This window comes from Esox lucius, chromosome 11, assembly GCF_011004845.1.
Source record: "Esox lucius isolate fEsoLuc1 chromosome 11, fEsoLuc1.pri, whole genome shotgun sequence".
Taxonomy (NCBI): domain Eukaryota; kingdom Metazoa; phylum Chordata; class Actinopteri; order Esociformes; family Esocidae; genus Esox; species Esox lucius.
The window spans coordinates 41,354,389-41,378,549 of NC_047579.1; the positions used below are offsets into that span (position 1 = coordinate 41,354,389).

A 24,161-nucleotide genomic window follows, 5' to 3' on the forward strand; every position below is an offset into this window, starting at 1 on the left:
ACAGTGAGGATCTGAAACCGATCCGCTGTGAAGATATCCGCTGCAAATAACGAGGTGGTGGTCATCACTCATGTGCACCCCACTGGGAATGGCATGGGGATCACTTCTATCCAACGCTATCTGGGCCATACCGTCTTCTGAACGCTGGGACATTTTCGAGAAGGGCAGCCAAAGGCCCTGGGGTAAACATGTATTCTTTACATCACATCATCACATTGTTGTTTTTATTGCTTGCACTTACTTATTGGTGAACATAATAAAAGACAGAACTATGATTTCCTGCATTGTTTTTCTCACACAGACCATACAGATCATGACTGCTTTGGTTATGCTTTTGCTGGGAACCGCGATGGCTTCATCTCCACGGCCAGCCAATATTGGAGTAGTTGGTGGAATACCTGGGGATCTCTCATTGGGAGTGAGCTACTTGGTCTATAACAACAATTTCTTACATGCCCTGTCTGACTGGATACAAACAAGATATCCTCAATAAATGTCACATTTTATAAGACTATATGTCATTATACTGTCAATTTATGAATTTAGATAGGCTTCTGCCATTATTCCTTTTTTTTTTAAATCAGTTTGTCATTGCTGGCTCTCTCACTGTTGCTGCTGACAACCATCGGAACAAATGTCTGGTCAGTATGAAGTATTTTTTCCTCAAATATTTTTGCATTTGATTTAAAGTTGTCACGGTACGGTGATGATCAGTGCCATCGTGCCGTGCACTCCCGGTTTCTGTCACTCCACAAAATCACCCCGGACTCATTGTCTTGTCTCCCATCACCACGCACACCAGGTCCCAATCTTCCCATCACTATGTGTGAAATGTTTCTCCTCTGCTCCCCTTACTTGTTGGTTATTGTCTCTGTATGTTACACGTAGTGAGTGAGTGGTTTGAGTTACTCCTAAGTCAGTACTTTACTTTGTTTCAGTTTGTTTTGGTATTCTGTGTTTGCTTCCATTACATTCTACAAAATAGACTTGCATAACACTGGCAACAATTCTCACTCAGAAACACACACTGTCACTCATGACACACTGACCTAAAAAACACAACTTTTATCTTGTATTTAAACTGATTACAGTTTTTTTCAATTGCTAACAAGCGTTTACCTATACTTAAGATTTTTTCAAAACTCTAAACAGAGTAACACACCTACATCACACATTTAACCCAATTTGTGATTAGTAATTTTCTGCTCAAAACCACATTCTGTTAATTACAGTTATTTGCAATTACTAACATCATTTTGTCCAATCTGTAGTAAAATTTTCAAAACACTAAAGTTGGTTTTTAATTGACAGAATGTGGTTTGAGCCGAAAATTATCAATTTGGTTAAATGTGTGATGTAGGTTTGTTACTGTGTTTAGAGTTTAGAAAAAGTATCTTAAGAATAGGTAAACCCCTGTTAGCAATTGAAAAAAACTGTAAATACTACAGCTCTGGGAAAAAATAAGAAACCACTTCATCTTTTTCTTTCCTTTCCAAAAAACGTCAAAAAGGAAGGTTTTGAGTTAAGAATAGAAGCGTTCAATTTGCAGTGGTCTCTTAACTCAAAAACCTTCCTTTTCAACTTTTTTGGAAAGGAAAGAAAAAGTTGCAGTGCTCTCTTAATTTTATCCAGATCTGCAACTATACATTTAAAAATTCAAAATACAATACAAAAGAACTTTCTCCATATACACTAACTCAATCAAAACACAGCTGACTCAATATCTAATAATTCTGTCAAAACACTAGCACATTTTCTGTCCAAGAGTTATATGTCATTCATAGCACAGTGACTTTCAAAACACTAAAGAAGATATGAAATCCATTGTTTCTTATAATTCAGTTTCCTTTTACTGTAAACCTATCTGCATTTTTTGGTAGTGTTGAATGTGTGCATTTGTGGCAAAATACTATCTAAAAGTGAGTCATCTTTATAGTATGTACAGTGAGGGGTGACTGATCATTAGGAGCAGGTGGGGCACAGCCCCTGCTGTCAACAGAAAGAACTGCAACAAAATAATGTTATTTTTATTTCTCGAAGATTACTTCCTATAATTTATTATCTATGAATATAGCATCTTCCTAAAGTGCATATTATTGGTGTTAGGATTTTATTTCATGTTCATTGGTCCCTGCCTTGCTGCTTCAGACTGCGTTCTGCTGATTTGAGTTCGCAGTAGTAGGCCATAGGCTAAGCGTGAATGTGGGGCTAGCCCCTCAGTATGTTAGTGTGATCAATGTAGATCACACAAATTTGATGCCAAGTGGGTCTGACAGCCGGTAGCCCCACTACAGCGTAATTTCATATTTCAGACCTGATTGGCTGTCTGTCTGTCTGGCGCTAACATTAGTCGGTAAGAAGAGCGAGGAGGGTTGATTGTCTTAGCTTGTTAGCTTCGGAAACGCCAGATAACTTGAGAAAATGAATAAAGTGGATTTCATACTCGAGTACCAGTTTGAAACCCTTAATTTGGAGGAGAAACTTGAAGTAAAGTGACTTGGTGCTCATCAGCCACGGGATATTTTCATTACTCAAACTGCTGGTAAAAGTAACTGCAGGTTTAACGTGGAGTGGTTTTTGAAGAAAAAGTGGCTAACAGTTAGCATACAAAAGAAGGCACTCTTTTCTTTTCCATGTCTGCTATTTGGTGGAGATGGTACTTGGTCGAGGATGGGTTACAAAGATTTGAAACATCTTTCTGAGAAGATTGCAAAACATGAGAGCAGCAGGAGTCATCTGGACAATGCTGTGAAATTGGGCTTACTTGAAAGGGTAAATGTCGCAGCCCAAGTTGACAGTGCATACAGGCACTCCATTGAGCAGCATAACAAACAGGTGGAGGAAAACAGGTATGTTTTCAGTCGTATCATAACATGTATTAAACTGTGGAGAATGTGAAACCACACTGCGGTGGCATGACGAGTCGATGGACTCCCTGAATCCTGGAATATTCAGATTCATTTTTGAGACTATGTGTAAGGGTGATTCGAGACTTCAGAAGCACTATGACGCTCAGCCCATCTTCAAAGGGACATCTAGCACAGTACAAAACGAACTGTTAGACTTTATGTATGAAGTGTACAGGAAGGAGATAGCCAAGCAAGTGGACAAGACATCATTTGTTGGCATACAGGCAGATGAGACAACTGATGTCTCCTGTAAATCACAAATGGTGGTTGTGTTGCGATACATTTTGCCTGACAATACAGTGATTATTGGAGTTTTTTGGAGTTTGTGGAAGTGAAAGATAAAACTGGACTTGGCCTGTCTAATAGCATCAAGGGTGTGCTGGAACCACTGAAGCTGGGAGAAAATGATCGCTCAGACTTATGATGATGCGACTGTAATGAGTGGAAACGTCCGAGGGGTACAGACGCTAATGAAAGAGACATACCCACATGCCCAGTTTGTTCACTGCTATGCTCACCAGCTGAACCTGACCTTGCACCAATTTTGTTCAGCAAGGATGAGCATCCTGAAGTAATTTTTTCTTTTTCTCTGGCACTCCAAAACGTGTTGCGGCACTTGCTGAGGCAACACAGAGACGCATTCCAAGTGTGCTGGATCGATTGATACAGATGGTGATGAGTGTCAGTGTGTCCATGCTTATCTATTAAGGTTGCTGTCATAGAATGGATCTGTATCCCTAAAAAGTTGTCTTTCCACTTTGTTGTGGCCTTCAGTGGGGTTGAGTTCGTTGCTTTTCACGTAGGCCCTGTAGGCACATTGGTTCTGAGCTTGGTTGCATTCCTAATTTAGGTTTGTAAATATGACAGTGGTCTTTTTACATGTGTTTGAAAGAGAAGGAGAGCAATTACACAAGGTCTCTCTCTCTCCAGTATGTATACTACCTGTATAACACCTCTCTGTCGTGGAAAGTGTTTTGTGGAGCTACACTGTTTGTTGATGTGTTAAATAAACACATCAGTAGCAAGAGGGAGTTTTGTAGCTTTACTGGTGTGTATCCTATATTTTGAAATGGTTTGTGCCCTACCAATTTTTTACATATAAAAAACGTCATTGACATTATAACAAGGCAAATCAGGTTCACAGTGACAACAGAGAGGAACTGGGAGAATCAGACAGACAAAGGTCATAGAGAATGACAACAGAGATGAACCAGTAGAACCAAACAGACAGTGACACAATGAAAAACATACTATTGAATGACAGTCAAGACAGTGACAGCAGACAAAATGCAAAGACAGACAGCACACAACAGACAAAATGTATAGACCGACAGCACACAACCGACAAAATGTATAGACAGACTGCACACAATTGACTAAATGCATTGACAGACTGCACACAACCGACAAAATGCATAGACAGACAGCACACAACAGACAAAATGTATAGACAGACAGCACACAACAGACAAAATGCATAGACAGACAGCACATAACAGCGGTACAACAGACTCAGCTCAACAGCCATTGTGTTTTTTACATATTGTACTGTATGTGTGCATTTGTTATAAACATGTGCTCTTTGAAAAAAATGTGGTGAGAATTGTCTACCAGTCACTGATATATTAAAGGTTTAAAAAACTGTACTCCATATATTTATTATTATAGTAGCACTACCATCTGTACACAAATGTAAGTAGCGAATATGTATGTCGGTGGGTGGGGATGTGCAGGCGTGGTAATGTGGGCTGCTGTGGCCACAGTGCCAAGGCTGAACTTTTCTCCCAGTCCGCCCCTGGGGTGGTGTGTCTATGTATCCCATAGATGAGGTGAACAAAAACAATCCAAAATTTCTCTTTGATACAGTTGCAAAGTTAACAAAAAAGCAAAGCTTAGCAAGTGAAGTGGGTCTTCACTTTAATTGTAATGAATACATTAACAACTTTGATGAAAAGATCATCACCATTAGAAAACAAATAACTGACTCCTCCTTAAATAGTTATGGTCCTCAAAATCTCAGTTGACCCGATTCCAACAAGTTACTTGAGGAGTTATTTCCTGTGCTAGGTCAGCCAATGCTGAACATAACAAATTGCTCCCTTTCCTCCGGATGTGTACCAAACTCACTAAAAATAGCAAAAATTAGAAAGTTTCTATCAAAAATTGATGCAGAAAAATTTATCCATGCTTTCGTTACTTCTAGACTAGATTACTGCAATGCTCTTCTCTCTGGTTATCCAGACAAATTCATAAAGAAACTTCAATTGGTGCTGCACACGGCTGCTAGAATCCTAACTACAACAAAAAAATTTGAACACATTACTCCTGTCCTAGCGTCCTTACACTGGCTGCCTGTTAGGGTTAGGGCTGATTTTAAGGTTTTCTCTTAACCTATAAATCAATACATGGACTTGCTCCTACTTACCTGGCTGAAATGATCCAGCCATACATACCTTCACGTAACCTATGATCGCAAGATGCAGGCCTTTTAATTGTACCTAGAATTTCTAAACAAACAGCTGGCGGCAGGGCCTTTTCTCATAGAGCTCCACTACTGTGGAATGATCTGCCAATTAAGGTTAGAAATGCAAACTCAGTGCAAACATTCAAGTGTCTACTAAAAACTAATCTTTACAGCACGGTTTATAATTAGGTGTAGCCTGGCCCGGGGGCGTGAAGGTGACCAGTAGGCTTGATACTGTCCACCCTTGTTGTCTTGTGTAGATGTATTGATTGTATAAGTTAGTGAACTGTTGTAAGCTGTTGTAACCAATGAAGCAAAATATTAATTGTTTGTAATATGAGCTGAAACTGAAGGTGCAAGCAGGAGAATAGGAAACCCTGTTCAAGCGGTTGCCGGGGAGAGAAAGATTTAGTATGTCTGTCTTTTGAGAAACAGGACACAGGTTAGAGACACACACACATAGTCGGACAGACAACAGAGAACCCACAAGGGGGGCAAGGGGATACTTGTAGTTATCCTATAAGGAATAGAACTGGGGTTGGGCCAATGGCACACTTGCTTTGTAACTTACCGCCTCTATCTTTTGGGCGTAGTGGAAGTATAAAATGATGTTTTGACTGTTGATCCTTAGACATTGTGCGGCGACACTTGTCTCCAGAAGCTTTTGTAATAAACGGAATATACGATACGATAATTGACCTGACTCCTGGTGTTTTATTATCCTTTCCAACAAACCAACTCGGGGAAGTGTTAGACTTCAACACTTGCCAGGTGGGCTCTTGTCGCCACTGGGATGCCCTCCCTCCAATGCCTTTCGCGGGAAGAGTCACTGGCTTGTTGTTGTCTCTCTGTTGCGCACTTGGGCTGTACTCTACTCTGCTGGCAATACTCAGCCCGCATTCAGGGGGGTTGCTGTTGGTGGGTGTCCCTTTGGTTGATGCCTGGCAATGTGGGTGGATTGATTTCCTGCCTGTTGGGCCCTGTCCGGGGCCTCGCCCGGGTAGGGCCACAGTGTCTCCGGACCCCCCCGTCTCAGTTCCAAGGTGTTACGCTGCAATACTATTGTGCTGGGAGATATGAGGAATGCACTTTCTAACTTTTCTCAGTCTCCTCCAGTTTTAAACTTAAGGAGGACATGAGGTCCTGGCCCACACCTCCGGAGTACCTGGTTTGGGGGGCCCGTTGCTGTCCCTGTCCTTGTCCACCTGGTCATACTTTTGACCTAGTCTAAAATCAAATAGACTCTGGATTTAGCCCAGAGAAATGTATTAATTATTCCAATTGGACTCTTAATATCTCACCCGGCACAGCCAGAAGAGGACTGGTCACCCCTCTGAGCCTGAGTCCTATCTAGGTTTCTTCCTAAAATTCAGCCTTCTTAGGGAGTTTTTCCTAGCCACTGAAATTCAACACTACTGTTGTTTGCTCCTTGGGGTTTAAGGGTGGGTGTCTCTGTAAAGCACTTTGTGACAACTGCTGTTGTTAAAAGGGCTTTATAAATACATTTGATTGATGGGCTTATTGGCACTGTGTTTGTATCTATGGTAAGGGGTACAGATAGCATCAGGGCTGCCTAACCCTGTTCCTGGAGAGCTATCCTGCACGTTTTCTCCTGGACCCTAATACTGGTAATAAGCTGGATGGAGTGATATATCAGGTTTATCACAACTGGGTCTGGAGAGAGAGAGAGAGACCCTAAAGGCTGCCCAGCCCAGTTGAAGTGGAGGTCAGCTCACTACTTGGCTGGTCGGGGTAACGGAGGGGGAGGGAGGAGGAGGAAGAGGATGAAAAGGCTTTAAGAGTGGTTCTGGAGGACAATAGCTCCTTTTGTTGCCTTCTGTGTATCTTGTATCTTAAGGCTCGCCCAGCCCTGCTGTGTGATGTTACATGCAGCCAGGCAGAAAGTGACAACATCTTCATTGCTCAGACCCACACTGAGGCTAAATCTGCTGCCAGCCCTCACTTAGGCTTCCTGTGCAATGCAGCTGGGACAGCAACACTTCACAAACACCTAAGAAAATAACACCCGCAACACTTAACAAATACATAAGAAAATAACACCAGCAACACTTAACAAATACTTAAGAAAATGACACCAGTAGCACTTCACAAATACCTAAGAAAATAACACCAGTAACACTTAACAAATACTTAAGAAAATAACACCAGTAGCACTTCACAAATACCTAAGAAAATAACACCAGTAACACTTAACAAACACCTAAGAAAATAACAAAAGTAACACTTAACAAATACCAAAGAAAATAACACCAGCAACACTTAATAAATACCTAAGAAAATAACACCAGCAACACTTAATAAATACCAAAGAAAATAACACCAGCAACACTTAACAAATACCTAAGCAAATAACACCAGTAACACGTAACAAATACCTAAGAAAATAACAGCAGTAACACTTAAGAAAGACCTAGGAAAATAACACCATAAGACTTAATAAACAGCTGGGAAAATAACACCAGCATACTTCATACATACCTAGACAAATAACACCAGTAACACATAACAAATACCTAAGGAAATAACACCAGCAACACTTCACAATACCTAAACAAATAACACCAGCAACACTTCACAACACCTAGACAAACAAAACCAGCAACACTTTCCAAATAACTAGGATAATAACACCAGCAACACTTCACAAACACCTAGAAAAACAAGACCAGCAACACTTAAAAAAACACCCTAAAAAAATAAAATAGACTGACAACACTAAACAAACACCTGGAAATAAACATGCTCATACCTAAATGCACAGACCAAAAGACAAACGCAACTAAGAACACAGACAAGCATTCGTAATTAACTTAACTCATAATTAATCATAATTTAGTTTTCATTTTGTTTGAGACAAACAGACCTTTAATTCATCCACTTACAAAGCACACTGTAGCACATCAACAGATAGGATGTATACACACACACACACACACACACACACACACATTTGCAAACATAATCTCACTTATGTATCAATATCATCCTAATTTATAATGACTGTACTGGGCTACTTCCTGTTCTCTCCGTTGAATTATGGATTAATCACATTATATTTAACTCAATTTAATTAGATTGTTCCTTCCTGAATGAGTCAATGAGATTGGGGGGGAAGGTAACAAGGGAGAGAAGAAAGGCCTGGAACCTTTAATACATACTATGGATTTGCTCCAATTTTCGCCAACGACAACGGCTCGTCCGCTGGCCTTGACACCTTCCTGCACTTTTCAACATGTTCTCCTTTGTTTGGACCAACTTTTGTTTTGGCTGTCAAAGGGTGCAAGTGTCCGAGGTTGATTTTGAACTATAAAAGTGTTGTGATATGCTGTAATCCATCAGAAAACTGTAAATATTTGGGTTTGATGATATTATATTTTCCATGTCCGTAGGAAGAATGTATTTTATTTAAAGTCATAATGTTCAAGAAACATTCAGATATGTTTCTTTAACATCACATTTCTCATTGTGTCATGATATGCCATTAAAAAGCTTTGACTGGTGTACACCCTCCAATTCAGCAAAAGTAATTGAGATCTATTACTAAAAACATACTCAATTGGTATTCAAAACAAAACAGGATGTTAAATAGCATGTGGAATATGGATGTTTTTCTAAAAACAAAGACAACCTTGAAAACCTTTGAAAGTAGAATGAGAATATCTATCACTAAAATTATTAAGTTTAAGCTGAGTTATGGTTAAATACATTTGTTGACAATCAAAAACAATAGAACCTTTTATTTTGTGTTATTTCTCTTCCTCGAGATGGCGAGAGATGGAAAGATTGAGAGAGTAATAAGAGTGGAAAAGACGAAAAGAGAGAGAAACTGAGAGAGAGATCCTTTGTGTTTCATGTCCCTTGTTGCTGATGCACTCCTGTTGTTTTGGATGCCTCTCGTGTCAGAGCATGGCTGTGCTTGGTGCTGTCACTCTTATAAGGTTTCCAGCCTGGCCCAGTCCTTTCCTCTCACAACTCCATGTTGGGCTGACTTAAACAGATCCTTGTCATGGTGGGGCGTCCTCCCCTCACAGGTCCAACGCGTCAAGTCCTCTCTTTGTCTTAACATGGTTTACACAGTCAGAAGGAGAGACACACACACAGCACACACACACAGCACACACACACAGCACACCCACAGCACACACACACAGCACACACACACAGCACACACACACAGCACACCCACACAGCACACACCCACAGCACACACACACAGCACACACACACACACAGCACACACACACAGCACACACACACAGCACACCCACAGCACACCCACAGCACACACACACAGCACACACACACAGCACACACACACACAGCACACCCACAGCACACAGCACACAGCACACACACACAGCACACAGCACACACATACACACACAGCACACAGCACACACAGCACACAGCACACACACACAGCACACCCACAACACACACACACAGCACACACACACAGCACACACACACAGCACACCCACAGCACACAGCACACACACACAGCACACAGCACACAGAGCACACTTTCCCCGTGTGGGCCTCAGCTGTTCTCTTAAATCACTGTGTCCAATAGCCCAGCATAGAAACACCAGTCATCATTCACAAAACTGGTTCACCACTCATCCATTCACTCCACCCCTTTCTTCCCTCCCTCTCTGCACAGAGCTCCGTCAGACCGTCAGACTGTCCATGTGCTCCCAGACTGCCCCTAAGAGCTTCAGAGTTGGCAGTACTATTAGTAACAGTATGTGATTCATTAGCAGGCGATCGTCATAATTTTTTCTTTAGCCTTACCGCACATAATCACAATCCAGCCCATTTAGTAGCCTCGTGTAACTAAACAGGATGTCTGCATAATGGGACAGTGTGAAAGGTGCCAGAAGAGCCTTTCTAAGGGCTTAATTGTTTAGAAAGGCTAACGACTCACACAGGACTCTGGCCCATTGGGCAACTTCTCTAATAGTCAGTTGTTTATAAGAGTCGTACTCCTTTTCAGTGGGTCGATCCCATGACAGATGAACACTGACAGAGCCTACCCTAACTCCTGGTTAACTCCAGGCAACCTTCTCTAAATTCATCATTAGCTTTGTTACTCGAATTGGTTAGAGATACTACAGTTGTTGCAGACTATCTTTTGTACAACCCCCCTCCTTTTGACCATCCTCCCACTGCATGTGAATGACTGCATTGGGAGAACTTGTCCTGTAATATGTAGTGAACGATAGCGCAAAGAAACATTTTAGGTCGACTTGGCAGGCAAATCCAAGTTCCTAGCTCCACCCAAACATTTTGCCAGAACTACATTCATTCACAGGTGCGCCACTTCCCAGAGGGCCCCCCTGTCGCAAAAACAACACTCTGATTGGTCCCAGAAACTAATGGACTACGTCTGATTGGTCCCAAAAACCAATGGATTATGTTTTATTGGTCCCAGAAACAAATGAGTTGGGCCAGAATCAGAACACACGTCGGTAAAAAACATTAAGAGATTGTGTCATTGGCTCTGATACTATGATTACAAATTATAGAAATGCACTCTCTGTTGGACAATGCCCCAAAGAGATTTGAACTGGAATATGTAACACATTAAAATTTGAGTCATCAGGCAAAGCGTGTTATCCTCAGAGCATCTGTTTCTCATTCCCTCTCTCCCTCTCTCCCTCTCTCCCTCTCTCCCTCTCTCCCTCTCTCCCCCTCTCCCTCCTCCGCCCCCATTCTTTTCGTCATTTCCGGGTGCTGCTTTTAGTATCCAGGGTGAAGGAGCCAGCTCTGCTGCCATGTCACAAGCAGGATCTCATCACATGCCGTTCTGTCAGCACCTCTCGTTCCTGAACTCTCTCTCCCTAGGCACTCTCTCCTCTTGCCATTCCAGCAGGGAAAAGCTTTTATTTATAGCTTCTCAGAAGTGATGCCTGATGCTGAAAACAAAGTTGAGTTAGAGCCTGTAGACCAATCAGCAAGGTAACTTGCAAACGCAAGCTAGATTGGTGGGGGGTACAGTCAAGGAGGGCCAAAAAGATAAACAACAGAGAAATGATAGCTCTGATTGGCCAATAGCCAGTGCCCCCCCCACCCCAGCCTACTCTGACCCTAATAGGCTAGGAGGAGAAGAGAGATCCCTACAACACAGATGTCACATGCGACTACACACTTACAAGCACACACACAAGCTCACGCACACACACAAACTCTTACACACCCACACACATCAGTAAGAGTCAGACCATGGGCTAATTCAGTACCAGGCACTTGTATTACTGGCTGATCTTTGTGAAGGGGGGTGAGGAAGGGGGTGAGGCGACCACAGGGGTTCAGGCAGTGGGGGCGGGGAATCTCACAGGGCGACCTAGGGAGAGGGAGAGAGAGGGGAAAGCGTACAGAAGGTTGGGTATCAGGGGTAGGGGGTGGAGAATGCAGAAGGAGCAACAGATTGAGCTCTGAGGCTACAGTGGAAACAGAGTTCACCCTCCATGAAGGGCTGAAGAGAGAAACACAGCCAGAAGAGCGAGATGAAGAAAAGAGAGATGAAGGGGAACTAGTCCAAGAAGGGCATGCGGACAAAAGAATGACGTTATAGTCTCTGTACTGTAGCCGATCGGACAGAGAGAAGAGAGGGCAACAGGAGATAGAGAAAGGAGAGAGAGGCATGTGAGGTTTGAACAGACAGAGACGTGAAAGCACAGGAGGCGTGTCTGGAGCCACTCAGACAGAGACGGAGAGAGGGAGATACCCACGGAGGGAGATACCCACGGAGGGACACAGACAGAAAAAAAGTGAAAAACAGAGACTGACAGAGAGAGAGAGCAAAAAAGAAGGGGAGTGAGAAACAGGAAGTGAGCAGTGAGGTACAATCGGGGAGAGACTGTGAGGGAGGGATGGTGCGTTAGAGGATCCGAGAGGACAGAAAGAAGGTAAAGGTACCGAAACAAACCAACGAGTGCTTAGTGACAGGAAATATTAAGAAGAGCAAGGAAGGGTTGGAAAGGGGGGGGTCGGCCAGAGAAAGTAGCAGGGGGTTGGTCGGAGGCATGAGGGGAGGGCTTCTAAAGCTGCTGTTCTCCCTGATGGTAATTCTGCTCATCCTGGGAACCATTCTGACTGCCCTCCTCGGCTACATCTTCAACAACAGGTGAGACACTCCTTTAACAGACCTCCTCAGCTCAGGGTAAGTGTTGGGGGAGGCGAAGGCTTTAGATCTGGTTTAGGGAGCAGGGTTTAGCCGTAGCGGTGGTACCTAGCATCGTGACCTCCAAACAGACGCTGAGAGAATGAGAAAGTCTCCACATGAGAAAGTCTCCACACTCCACACTCCACACGCGTTTAGTACCATGTGTCATTTTCTTATGCCATGAGAAGAGTTGAAAATTGAGAACATTTAGGATCAAGCAGCCGGCACAAGACAAGTTGAACAAGACAAGAGTTTTTTTTCTCTGTGGGTGTTTTAAATAAACCGCTGACAACATGAATCTCTGGTAGAAAAGGGAGAGCTATCTGTGCTCCAGTGTTTCTCCAGTGTTTCCATTAGAACACTGGATAACCTTTTGTAATGTAATGTTTTCTTGACAGAGGTCAGAGGTTGTATTGATGGAAGGTGTTACAAAGGCAAATGGGTGGGGCAACATGGGTGCATTTTTAAACGTCAGACATACACAAACAAAAATGAATGCCATCAGAGCTTACCTCCCCTTGAGCTGTTATAAATCAACACACACCAAGCAGATGTAATACAGCTAAATCTAACATAACACTGTGAAATACTCATTTTAATTAGTGACCTACTTTCTGTGAGAAATGAATAAGTCACTTGTTGGCATACAGAGATACGTGGACTATTGTGAAAGGTGAACAGAACATTTGGGTGTAAAACATGAGACAACAAGCCCGGTTAATGTATATTTTGTTTTAGAGAAATTTCTGCATACAATGTAGCAGTGAAACTTTCCTTTTTTCTCCCACCCAGTCATCTGGATGAACTATTTAAATTATCAAAATGTATACAAAAAGGTTTTTGAGAGGTTTTCTCTCACTTCATTTGTGGCTGGAACTACGCTCTTGTGAAACCCATTTGAGCGTTCAGGATAATCTGTCAGATACTCAGTCAGGTGAAATAGCTGCCTTGTGGGTTGTGTTATTGGCTTTGATCAGCATTTGGTTCTCCAGGTTATTATTGCAGGACATAGTGTTCGGTACTGGGCTGTGGTAAACACACAGATGATTGCATTGTAACTGTTGGTTCAGTGAAGGTCAATGTTGGTAGGGTAAACTCAAAGTTAGAAACTGACAGGGACCAGACTTCGACTACAAACGAGCACAGCTCTATGTCTGACCCTCAATCAATCAATCAATCAATCAAATGTATTTATAAAGCCCTTTTTACATCAGCAGTTGTCACAAAGTGCCTTTACAAAACTCCCAGCCTGAAACCAGAAGGAATAAACCACAACAGTGTTGATTTTCAGTGGCTAGGAAATACTCCCTAAGAAGTCCAAAATTTAGGAAGAAAACTAGATAGGAACCAGGCTCAGAGGGGTGACCAGTCCTCTTCAGGCTGTGCCGGGTGAATATTTTAAGAGTACACGTTTTAATGATTAATAAATGCATCTGTGCTGACTCCAGAGTCTATTAAACCTAGTCCAGGTAAGGACAGGGACAAAAGATAATTGACGTATCTCCTAGAACTATTCAGTCATGCTTCTTTGTCTTCCTTGGACCTTGTATATGTGTGCAGCAGTGTTGGACCCGGCAGCCCCCTCCACCAGAGCCAGGGGAACTCTGGGTCAGACACGTCCGGAACATGCAAGGGCTGCAGGTGAGACCAGACACACAAAACCTGGCGTCCACCACCCACAATCCTCTCTGCTCAACATTCACCTCATCTGTACCTCTACTGTTATTAAGTCCATTATATGTTTCATAACTGCATGTTCTCTGTTGTGTGTGTGTGTGTGTGTGTGTCTGTGTGTGTGTGTGTATATGTGTGTATATGTGTGTCTGTCATAAAGGGACACCACCATCATTGAGAAAGTAGTGGAGCACTACTCTCACAGCTGGAAGAAGCAGGAGGACAATTTCAGAAAGTTCAGGTGAAATATTAACAGGCTGTCAACCCAGACTATAAACTCCACTGAAAGTCAATCAACACAAGGCAAAGACCACATTGCGAGGGGGACTTTAACCTCAGCAATGGAAACGTTTCCTTTCCACCATCCAAGAAAGAGAAACAAACGTATGGTGTTTAAGGGGAAGTGTGCCTCACATTGATTAGTGACCTGGTGGAATGTCCTTGTTTGCTACTTCATGCTGTTTGTAGCTAGCAGGTCAGAAAGTCATGTAAGATCCTTTCTGTATCTGCTGGCTAATTCTAGTTCTGCCTGAGTTCACATGAACAACACCAGAAATAACTTTTGAGTATTAGTTAACAATAGAAATGATGCCATTCCCTGTTTCGTGTGTGTGTATTCCCATTTCTTGTGAGTCTGTGTGCTGTACAACCTTGTTATTTTACTGTAATTTCTATACTGGTTGTTAAACTTCTGATACTGCATTGTCAAAACAGGCCTTTTGGATAGAACATTCAAAAGTGAGGTTTACTACATCTGACATACACTCACCTAAAGGATTATTAGGAACACCTGTTCAATTTCTCATTAATGCAATTATCTAATCAACCAATCACATGGCAGTTGCTTCAATGCATTTAGGGGTATGGTCCTGGTCAAGACAATCTCCTGAACTCCAAACTGAATGTCAGAATGGGAAAGAAAGGTGATTTAAGCAATTTTGAGCGTGGCATGGTTGTTGGTACCAGACAGCCGGTCTGAGTATTTCACAATCGCTCAGTTACTGGGATTTTCACGTGCAACCATTTCTAGGGTTTACAAAGAATGGTGTGAAAAGGGAAAAACATCAAGTATGCGGCAGTCCTGTGGGCGAAAATGCCTTGTTGATGCTAGAGGTCAGAGGAGAATGGGCCGACTGATTCAAGCTGATAGAAGAGCAACTTTGACTGAAATAACCACTTGTTACAACCAAGGTATGCAGCAAAGCATTTGTGAAGCCACAACACGCACAACCTTGAGGCGGATGGGCTGCAACAGCAGAAGACCCCACCGGGTACCACTCATCTCCACTACAAATAGGAAAAAGAGGCTACAATTTGCACGAGCTCACCAAAATTGGACAGTTGAAGACTGGAAGAATGTTGCCTGGTCTGATGAGTCTCGGTTTCTGTTGAGACATTCAGATGGTAGAGTCAGAATTTGGCGTAAACAGAATGAGAACATGGATCCATCATGCCTTGTTACCACTGTGCAGGCTGGTGGTGGTGGTGTAATGGTGTGGGGGATGTTTTCTTGGCACACTTTAGGCCCCTTAGTGCCAATTGGGCATCGTTTAAATGCCACGGCCTACCTGAGCATTGTTTCTGACCATGTCCATCCCTTTATGACCACCATGTACCCATCCTCTGATGGCTACTTCCAGCAGGATAATGCACCATGTCACAAAGCTCGAATCATTTCAAATTGGTTTCTTGAACATGACAATGAGTTCACTGTACTGAAATGGCCCCCACAGTCACCAGATCTCAACCCAATAGAGCATATTTGGGATGTGGTGGAACGGGAGCTTCGTGCCCTGGATGTGCATCCCACAAATCTCCATCAACTGCAAGATGCTATCCTATCAATATGGGCCAACATTTCTAAAGAATGCTTTCAGCACCTTGTTGAATCAATGCCACATAGAATTAAGGCAGTTCTGAAGGTGAAAGGGGGTCAAACACAGTATTAGTATGGTGTTCCTAATAATCCTTTAGGTGAGTGTACTCAGAGAATGTGGGGTTTGTGTGATGTGTTGACAGTTTGTCATACTGTTGGTCGTGTATTCAACAGGATATTCTTGTGTTTTCACAGGTCTCTTTTAAGAAACACATGTCATGGACTCACCAAGGCTGTGGTGACACAGTCTAACACTCCTCTGGGGTCAAAGGTAGTGTACGATGGAGAGAAGAGGAAACCTCTTCAGGTGACCGCTGAACTGTTCAGCACCTTCGCTAAGGTTTGTTGTTCCAGAGTGTCACTCCAGTCTTTAACGCAAAACAGTTTAAGACAGAGAGTGACATGTTTTATTACAAACAGGAGCATCCTTTTGTGAACGCGACATGGGATACGTGCTCCGTCGTTGGGAACGGCGGAATTCTGGCCAATAGCAGCTGTGGAGAGAGAATCGACTCTGCCCAGTTTATTATCAGGTGTGAGACAGAAAGCCTTCCTCAGCAACGATGAGCTTTTACTGTGAAACATTCTCAGACACAAGTTCACTCACGCCTTCCCTCTGTCAGGTGCAACCTCCCCCCTCTGGCGAACGGCTACGAGAGAGACGTAGGCAACAAGACAGACCTGGTGACAGCCAATCCCAGCATCCTCCAGGAGAAGTGAGTTCAGGATCTCAGTGAAAATGTCACACTGCTCATGAACTGGTGTCTAGTGGTGGATTAAGGAATTATTGGGTCTGGGCTTGGAATAACACAGCAGCATACCAGCCATGCCCGGGAGTCCCCACGGGCCAGTGCAAACGTGCTCAGGACACAGTTGCCTGGCCATGTTGCGCTCATAATTGTGATGGTTAGCCGGAGTAGTGCTTTTCCCCAAGTGTTTTGGCTCTGGTATAATAATAATCTATAATTAGCCAATGAATGCTGACATAAAAACCTTCCTCACACATTTAAATAAGGACATCTACTTATTCAAATTAAATTGAGGTAAAAAATACAAACAATGGTCTATATATTAACAAACACACAAATATAAATATGGGGAAAACATTAGAGGACATTTTGAATCTTTTAAATGAGGATATTCACATTGTTGCAAAATGTCAAATATATGTTAACATTAATAACTGAAAAAGTATAGAATTGAAAGGAAGCTCACAATCCAAAACCTTACAGTCCTTCTTTGTTTAAATTTTAAAAATAATAACCCTTCTGCCTCTCCTCATACTGCTAACTCAGCCAGAACCTACTGACCTGGAAGGATGTTTCGGAGGACACATGCCAATCTTAGACTCTCCTGAGCTACGAGGCGAGGCCATAATCACAAGTTGTACACTACAAAATTATGAGGAAAATAAAATAATTATAGTAACACTTTACTTGAAGTTGTAATGTCATAACATGATCATAACCCTTTTTTAACCATGTCAGCTTACATAACAACAACATGTTCTCGACACTGTAATGACACACATATAAAATATTACGACATTTATTGCATTATTTTATGACTTGTTATTACACCAAGTCTGTCAAATCATTCTGTAACACCAGTGTTCTTATAAACAATATGTTTTATTATAAATACAATGTATCAATATAATTATGCATGAAGTGATATTTTCCTACCCCGATGCTTTGTTTCTCATGACTGGGATGCCAGAATTAGAAGATTTCAGGAGCAGGACACGACATCCTCATTGTGATTAATGAACAACATAAGGCCATGTACAGCTACGTGATAGGCCTATCTGGTTTGTATGATTATAGTCATGATGCTTCTCAGGTGACAAATAGCTAACATGAACCCTAAACACCCAAAATTAAGACAGCTTCGTTTGCAAAATCTGGTCTGTACCCATCAATAGCCGGGATCAATCGCAAAAGAGTGAACACCTTTTAATAAAAAAATATATAATGATAGTATATAACATAATTAATATAATATTAATCCTATTTGATATAATTACATACTTTTAATGTAATGTAGGCTACCTTTTTCATGTGAAACTGAGACATTGGCCTACTTGGTATTGAAACATTTGTGTGGGTACAGTGCAATGACCATGCTCCGGATAAAAAATAAGTTAATGCAGTTTGATACACCTTTAGATTATAAAATAGAAGTGGGTACATATAGAGGTACATTTGGGTATTTTTGTTGAGAGCAAAACTTTTCAATCAAAAAGAACAGTTCTGAAAGCAGAAATGAGGCTTCAATGTAAAGAAATGTTTTGAATTTGCAATATATATATTTTTTATTTGAAAACAAATCGCTATCAACCACCCTTCATTTTGACTAGATTTCCCCTTTTGCTTGCAGTGCATTATTTAATTTTTTTGCGAAACACTAGTTCTTCATTTGTACTTTTGACCCCACAGATGTGGGTAGGGCTTTAGTGGGAGGTCTGGATGATGCTTCGCCATTGGTCAGCCATTTTTTTTGGAAGTTGGAGGTTGGGCTTAGATGTTCATGCCCTTATGTTGGTCATTGGTCACAAAAAGGATGTCATGTCCTGCTCCTGAAATCTACTACTGCTTGCATCTCAGTGAAGAGAAACAAATAATTGGGGAAGGTAAATATCTGACATCTCTTTATGCATAATTATATTGATGTAATGCATTTATAATGAAATGTAACCTAAAAATACTGTTTATAAGAAGACCGGTGTCATAGAATGGTTTGTTATTGAGAGACTTGCATAGGTGTCATAACCACTCATAAAATAACGTAATATATGTCATAATATTTTTAAATATATGTGTCATTACAGAGTCGTGACCATGTTATGGCAGATTTATGACCACGTTATGACACTACACTTCAAGTACTTTTGCCAAAATGATAACAATAAATTAATAAAATAAGTCAAGTAAATATTCTCCAGCTGTTTCTTACATGTCAATCAGTCAGTGAAAAGTATTTTATAAAGCCTGTTTTACATCAGCAGTTGTCACAATGTGCTCATACACATACCCAGCGTAAAACCTCAAAGATCAAGCAACAATAAGAAATGTACGCAGTGTTTAAAAAACACTCCCTCATCGGGTCTGAACAGAAAACTATGACAGTGTCAAGTCCACTTCTGGCTTTGCCAGGGGAAGATTGTAAGAGTACCTGACCATTTTAGGCCACATTAATACTTTAATTTTCAGATGACCAGCAGGTCAATAAATACAGGTGGCCATGTCCAGAGTCTTTAGGTAGAATCCAGAACAGCTGCACAACTAGGTAAACAAGGACAGGGACACCCAGGTGGTCTGCGGGCCATAAAAGCAGGAATCATCAGCAGACAACAGATCCGCAACACAACCAGATGGATCACAAGATTCAAAAGGACACCAGAGAAATTAGTGGGAGCATTCCTTTGATCCAAAACGTTTCCTCAGTGTAGAGTTCGGACTAGAATTCAGACTGACCTTAGTCCTAGGAACTGACAAGGGGAGACACTTTGGCCCCGTCCTAATATAACCCGGGTCAGGCAGGAAATAGCTCCACCCACTTTGCCAAGCAACTGCAACCCACCCTGAGAGAAAGCTGTGTAATGTCCACAGAGTTCACTCCCATCGCATGAGCGTTAGGGGCGGGTAACATGAGCGGGCCAGTGACTCAGCCCCTGTAATAGCATTGAGGGAGGACATCCCAGTGGAGAATGCAGCTGCAAGGCAAAGACAACAGGGATGGTCTGTAAATCCAGTGACTTGCGGTTCACTTTCACATTCCTGGGCCAGACAACACAGTCATAGACCCTAGTGATGAAAAGAGCCTGCATCTCTCAAATTATTCGACAGATCATTCCACAATAATGGAGCTCTATGGGATGAAGCCCCGACTCCAGCTGTATAGAAATTCTAGGTACAGTAAGGAGGTCTGCATCTTCTGTCCATAGCATAGGTGTAAGTATGTATGACAGAATCGATTCAGAGTGCCTCTCAAACATATGCACTCCCCTTGGACTTTTCTACAACATGAAATCCAAATAGACTTAATTTTGAGTTTTTGCCACTGATCAACACACACACAAAATCTATGATGTTGAAGCAAAAAAAATCTGCAAATAGTTCTAAATTAATTTCAAATATAAAGCATACAAAATAGATTGCACGAGTATCCTTAATCTAAGATTCTAAGTTATTGAAAACTAGATGTTCTCATGTCACTCACACGGTGGGGAATGTTCAGTGCTGAGTTAGCTTATTTGGTTGTCAGTAAGACACAAGCGGGGTGTTCGTTGAGCCAGCTGCTACAGTTGGATCTAACAAGCAGTGCTGTCTCTCTTGTTTTCCCAGATGTGTAACGTCTTCTCCTTTCACTTTCACCCACTCGTCTCAAATGTTTCTCGGAACAGACGTGTGTTAATCATCATCTTATGATATTAGCCATTAAGCTAGTTATATCAGTGATAAACATTTATGATCTGCGATGTAGCCGGCTCGCAATTCTTCAACTATCTCTAGTCCAAACGTAGTATGATAAGAGTAATCTGTAATTAGTCTACTGCATCTTTTACTTCACCATAATATTGTTTCTTTGCCTACTTGACATTGGACCGAAGATGCATCTATAATAATATAAGGGCTAGAAAAATAAATCATGTATAATAATATAAAGGCTAGAAAAATAAATTATATACAATAATATAAAGGCTAGAAAAATAAATCATGTAAATTGTTGGTGAGTTGTTTGGCCAGAATGTCAGATGCCATATTTGAAACCAAAAAAAAGAATACAGCAGAACCTCATACCAACTGTAAAGCATGGAGGCAGACGCACTATGGTTTGGGGCTACTTTTCTGCCTCAGGGCCTTGCCAACTTGCCATTATTGAGTTTTCCCTTTTTCTGGGCTACTAGTAGAAAATATCTGCTGCTCTAACCCCATAAGAGACAGATCAGACTCTGATTCTGAAACTTTATCTAATGGGGAAAACCAGTTGAACATTTCTGTCAGCTCTAAGAGCAGCCCAAGTTAAGAAGGCAGAATGCATTTCTGTTCAGTAACCGTGAAAAAGTTGCCAGGCTGCAAGGATTGTGCGAGAAAGTAAACGTCACTTTTACCATTTCTGCTTGGGTACACCGGTGATGGGTAAAGTAAATGCTTTTAAACCTCCCAACAACAAACTGAAGCTACTTCCACAAATGTAATGGTAAATGTGTATCACTCCAACTGTATTCACATCCTGCTTTGCGTTTGCTTAGGACTTAATATTATTATTATAAATGCACGTTCAAATAGGTTCATCTTACCTGTGCTAATTATTAGATAATCTGCAATTTTTTTAAATATTACGTTATCTTAATATCAGCTAACAGCTAACAGCAAGTGGCTAACAGGAAGTTGACACCTCTCATCCTCCACCTCCTGTGCTCTTTCTCCTGTCTCCTCCCTCCTGTCCTCTTTCTCCTCTTGCTCCTGTCTCCTCCCTCCGTGTCCTCTTTCTCCTCTTGCTCCTGTCTCCTCCCTCCTGTCCTCTTTCTCCTCTTGCTCCTGTCTCCTCCCTCCTGTCCTCTTTTTCCTCTTCCTCCTGTCTCCTCCCTCCTGTCTTCTCAGATATAAGGGCCTGCAGGAGCATCGTCTGCCTTTTGTGAAGAGCCTGCACAGCTATGGTGACTCCTTCGTGCTCCTCCCAGCTTTCTCCTATGGCCACAACACGCCATTGTCTCTGAGGGCCCTCTACACCATCCAGGACTTCAACTCCCCCTCCCGACCCATCTTCCTCAACCCGGAGTACCTCCGGAGCCTGGCACGCTTCTGGCGGAGCCAGGGCCTGAAGACTGCTCGTCTCAGCACAGGCCTCATCGTGGCAAGCCTTGCGCTGGAGCTGTGTGCCAACGTGCACCTCTACGGCTTCTGGCCGTTCAGTCAGCACCCGCAGCACCACCGCCCACTCACAAACCACTACTACGACGACAGGCAAAGTAAGAAGACAGTGCACGCCATGCCCGCCGAATTCGACCAGCTACAGCGGCTCCACAACCAGGGCGTGCTACGGTTACACTTGGGAGAGTGTGCACCTGCCGCCACGTAGGCCACAGCCCTGCTCCAACTGCCACACAGGCCACACCCATACACCATGTGCCATGCCTACAGCTAGCACATATAAACGCAAGCAGGGAGTTTGTCTGAGGCTTCCTACTACAGTCTTAGACAATCACCTGGAAGGTCTTTGCTAGGTGCCAGAGCAGTGGATCTGCAAAGGAGCATGCTTTTATGAACCAGCTGGTCATATTGGAGGAGCAGGTTGGTGTTTTGAAATGTGCAGAGTAAATCTACAGACCAATATTTGCACTGAACCAAAGACTGAAAATAAAATATCAAGGAGTGTAAATACATTGAAGTATATTAGATGTATAATAGCGTGGTTATTACTGTGTTAATCATATTATTCCAGATGGAATTTTAAGAATATGAAAAACAGGGAGCCATTTTAGTAGTAACGTTAATGAGTTTTGTAACATGGTTATGTTGAAGCCTTCACAACCACACTGACCTTCCAAAATAACATATGTTCATGTATACGAAATATCTCCTTCACTGGACAATCTGTACAGTGGGGAGAACAAGAATTTGATACACTGCCGCTTTTGCAGGTTTTCCCACTTATAAAGCATGTAGAAGTCTGTAATTTTTATCACAGGTACTCTTCAACTGTGAGTGATGGTTCTAATCTAAAACAAAAATCCAGAAAATCATATTGTATGATTTTTAAGTAATTAATTAGCATTTTATTGCATGACATAAGTATTTGATACATCAGAAAAGCAGGACTTAATATTTGGTACAGAAACCTTTGTTTGCAATTACAGAGATCATACGTTTCCTGTAGTTCTTGACCAGGTTTGAACACACTGCAGCAGGGATTTTGGCCCACTCCTCCATACAGACCTTCTCCAGATCCTTCCGGTTTCGGGGCTGTCTCTGGGCAATACAGACTTTCAGCTCCTTCCAAAGATTTTCTATTGGGTTCAGGTCTGGAGACTGGCTAGGCCACTCCAGGACCTTGAGGTGCTTCTTACAGAGCCACTCCTTAGTTGCCCTGGCTGTGTGTTTCGAGTCGTTGTCATGCTGGAAGACCCAGCCACAACCCATCTTCAATGCTCTTACTGAAAGAAGGATGTTGTTGGCCAAGATCTCGCGATACATGGCCCCATCCATCCTCCCCTCAATACAGTGCAGTCGTCCTGTCCCCTTTGCAGAAAAGCATCCCCAAAGAATGATGTTTCCACCTTCATGATTCACGGTTGGGATGGTGTTCTTGGGGTTGTACTCATCCTTCTTCTTCCTCCAAAGACGGCGAGTGGAGTTTAGACCAAAATGCTCTATTTTTGTCTCATCAGACCACATGACCTTCTCCCATTCCTCCTCTGGATCATCCAGATGGTCATTGGCAGACGGGCCTGGACATGCGCTGGCTTGAGCAGCGGGATCTTGCGTGCGCTGCAGGATTTTAATCCATGATGCGAAGTGTGTTACTATTGGTTTTCTTTTAAACTGTGGTCCCAGCTCTCTTCAGGTCATTGACCAGGTCCTGCCGTGTACTTCTGGGATGATCCATCACCTTCCTCATGATCATTGATGCCCCACGAGGTGAGATCTTGCATGGAGCCCCTGACAGAGGGAGAATGACCGTCATCTTGAACTTCTTCCATTTTCTACTAATTGCACCAACAGTTGTTGCCTTCTCACCAAGCTGCTTGCCTATTGTCCTGTAGCCCATCCCAGCCTTGCGCAGGTCTACAATTCTATCCCTGATGTCCTTACACAGCTCTCTGGTCTTGGCCATTGTGGAGAGGTTGGAGTCTGTTTGATTGAGTGTGTGGACAGGTGTCTTTTATACAGGTAACGAGTTCAAACAGGTGCATGTAATACAGGTAATGAGTGGAGAACAGAAGGGCTTCTAAAAGAAAAACTAACAGGTCTGTGAGAGCCGAAATTCTTACTGGTTGGTAGGTGATCAAATTCTCATGTCATGCAATAACATGCAAATTAATTA

At 42.4% G+C, this 24,161-nt stretch overlaps 1 protein-coding gene across 2 annotated transcripts; it reads left to right on the plus strand.

The window, feature by feature from the left end:
* Window positions 1-11,720: 11,720 nt before the first annotated feature.
* st8sia6 (ST8 alpha-N-acetyl-neuraminide alpha-2,8-sialyltransferase 6) lies at window positions 11,721-22,780 on the plus strand. Of its 2 annotated transcripts, none has more exons than XM_010874753.3 (7): window positions 11,721-12,523; window positions 14,126-14,203; window positions 14,397-14,477; window positions 16,308-16,452; window positions 16,533-16,645; window positions 16,736-16,828; window positions 21,719-22,780. In XM_010874753.3, the coding sequence occupies exons 1-7, from the start codon at window positions 12,423-12,425 to the stop codon at window positions 22,194-22,196; spliced, it is 1,089 nt and encodes a 362-aa protein (XP_010873055.1). In that variant the 5' UTR covers window positions 11,721-12,422; the 3' UTR covers window positions 22,197-22,780. The 2 variants fall into 2 exon arrangements, with proteins under 2 accessions (XP_010873055.1, XP_010873054.1); XM_010874752.3 differs by having other exon boundaries at window positions 11,723-12,523; window positions 14,123-14,203.
* The last annotated feature ends 1,381 nt before the right edge of the window (window positions 22,781-24,161 follow it).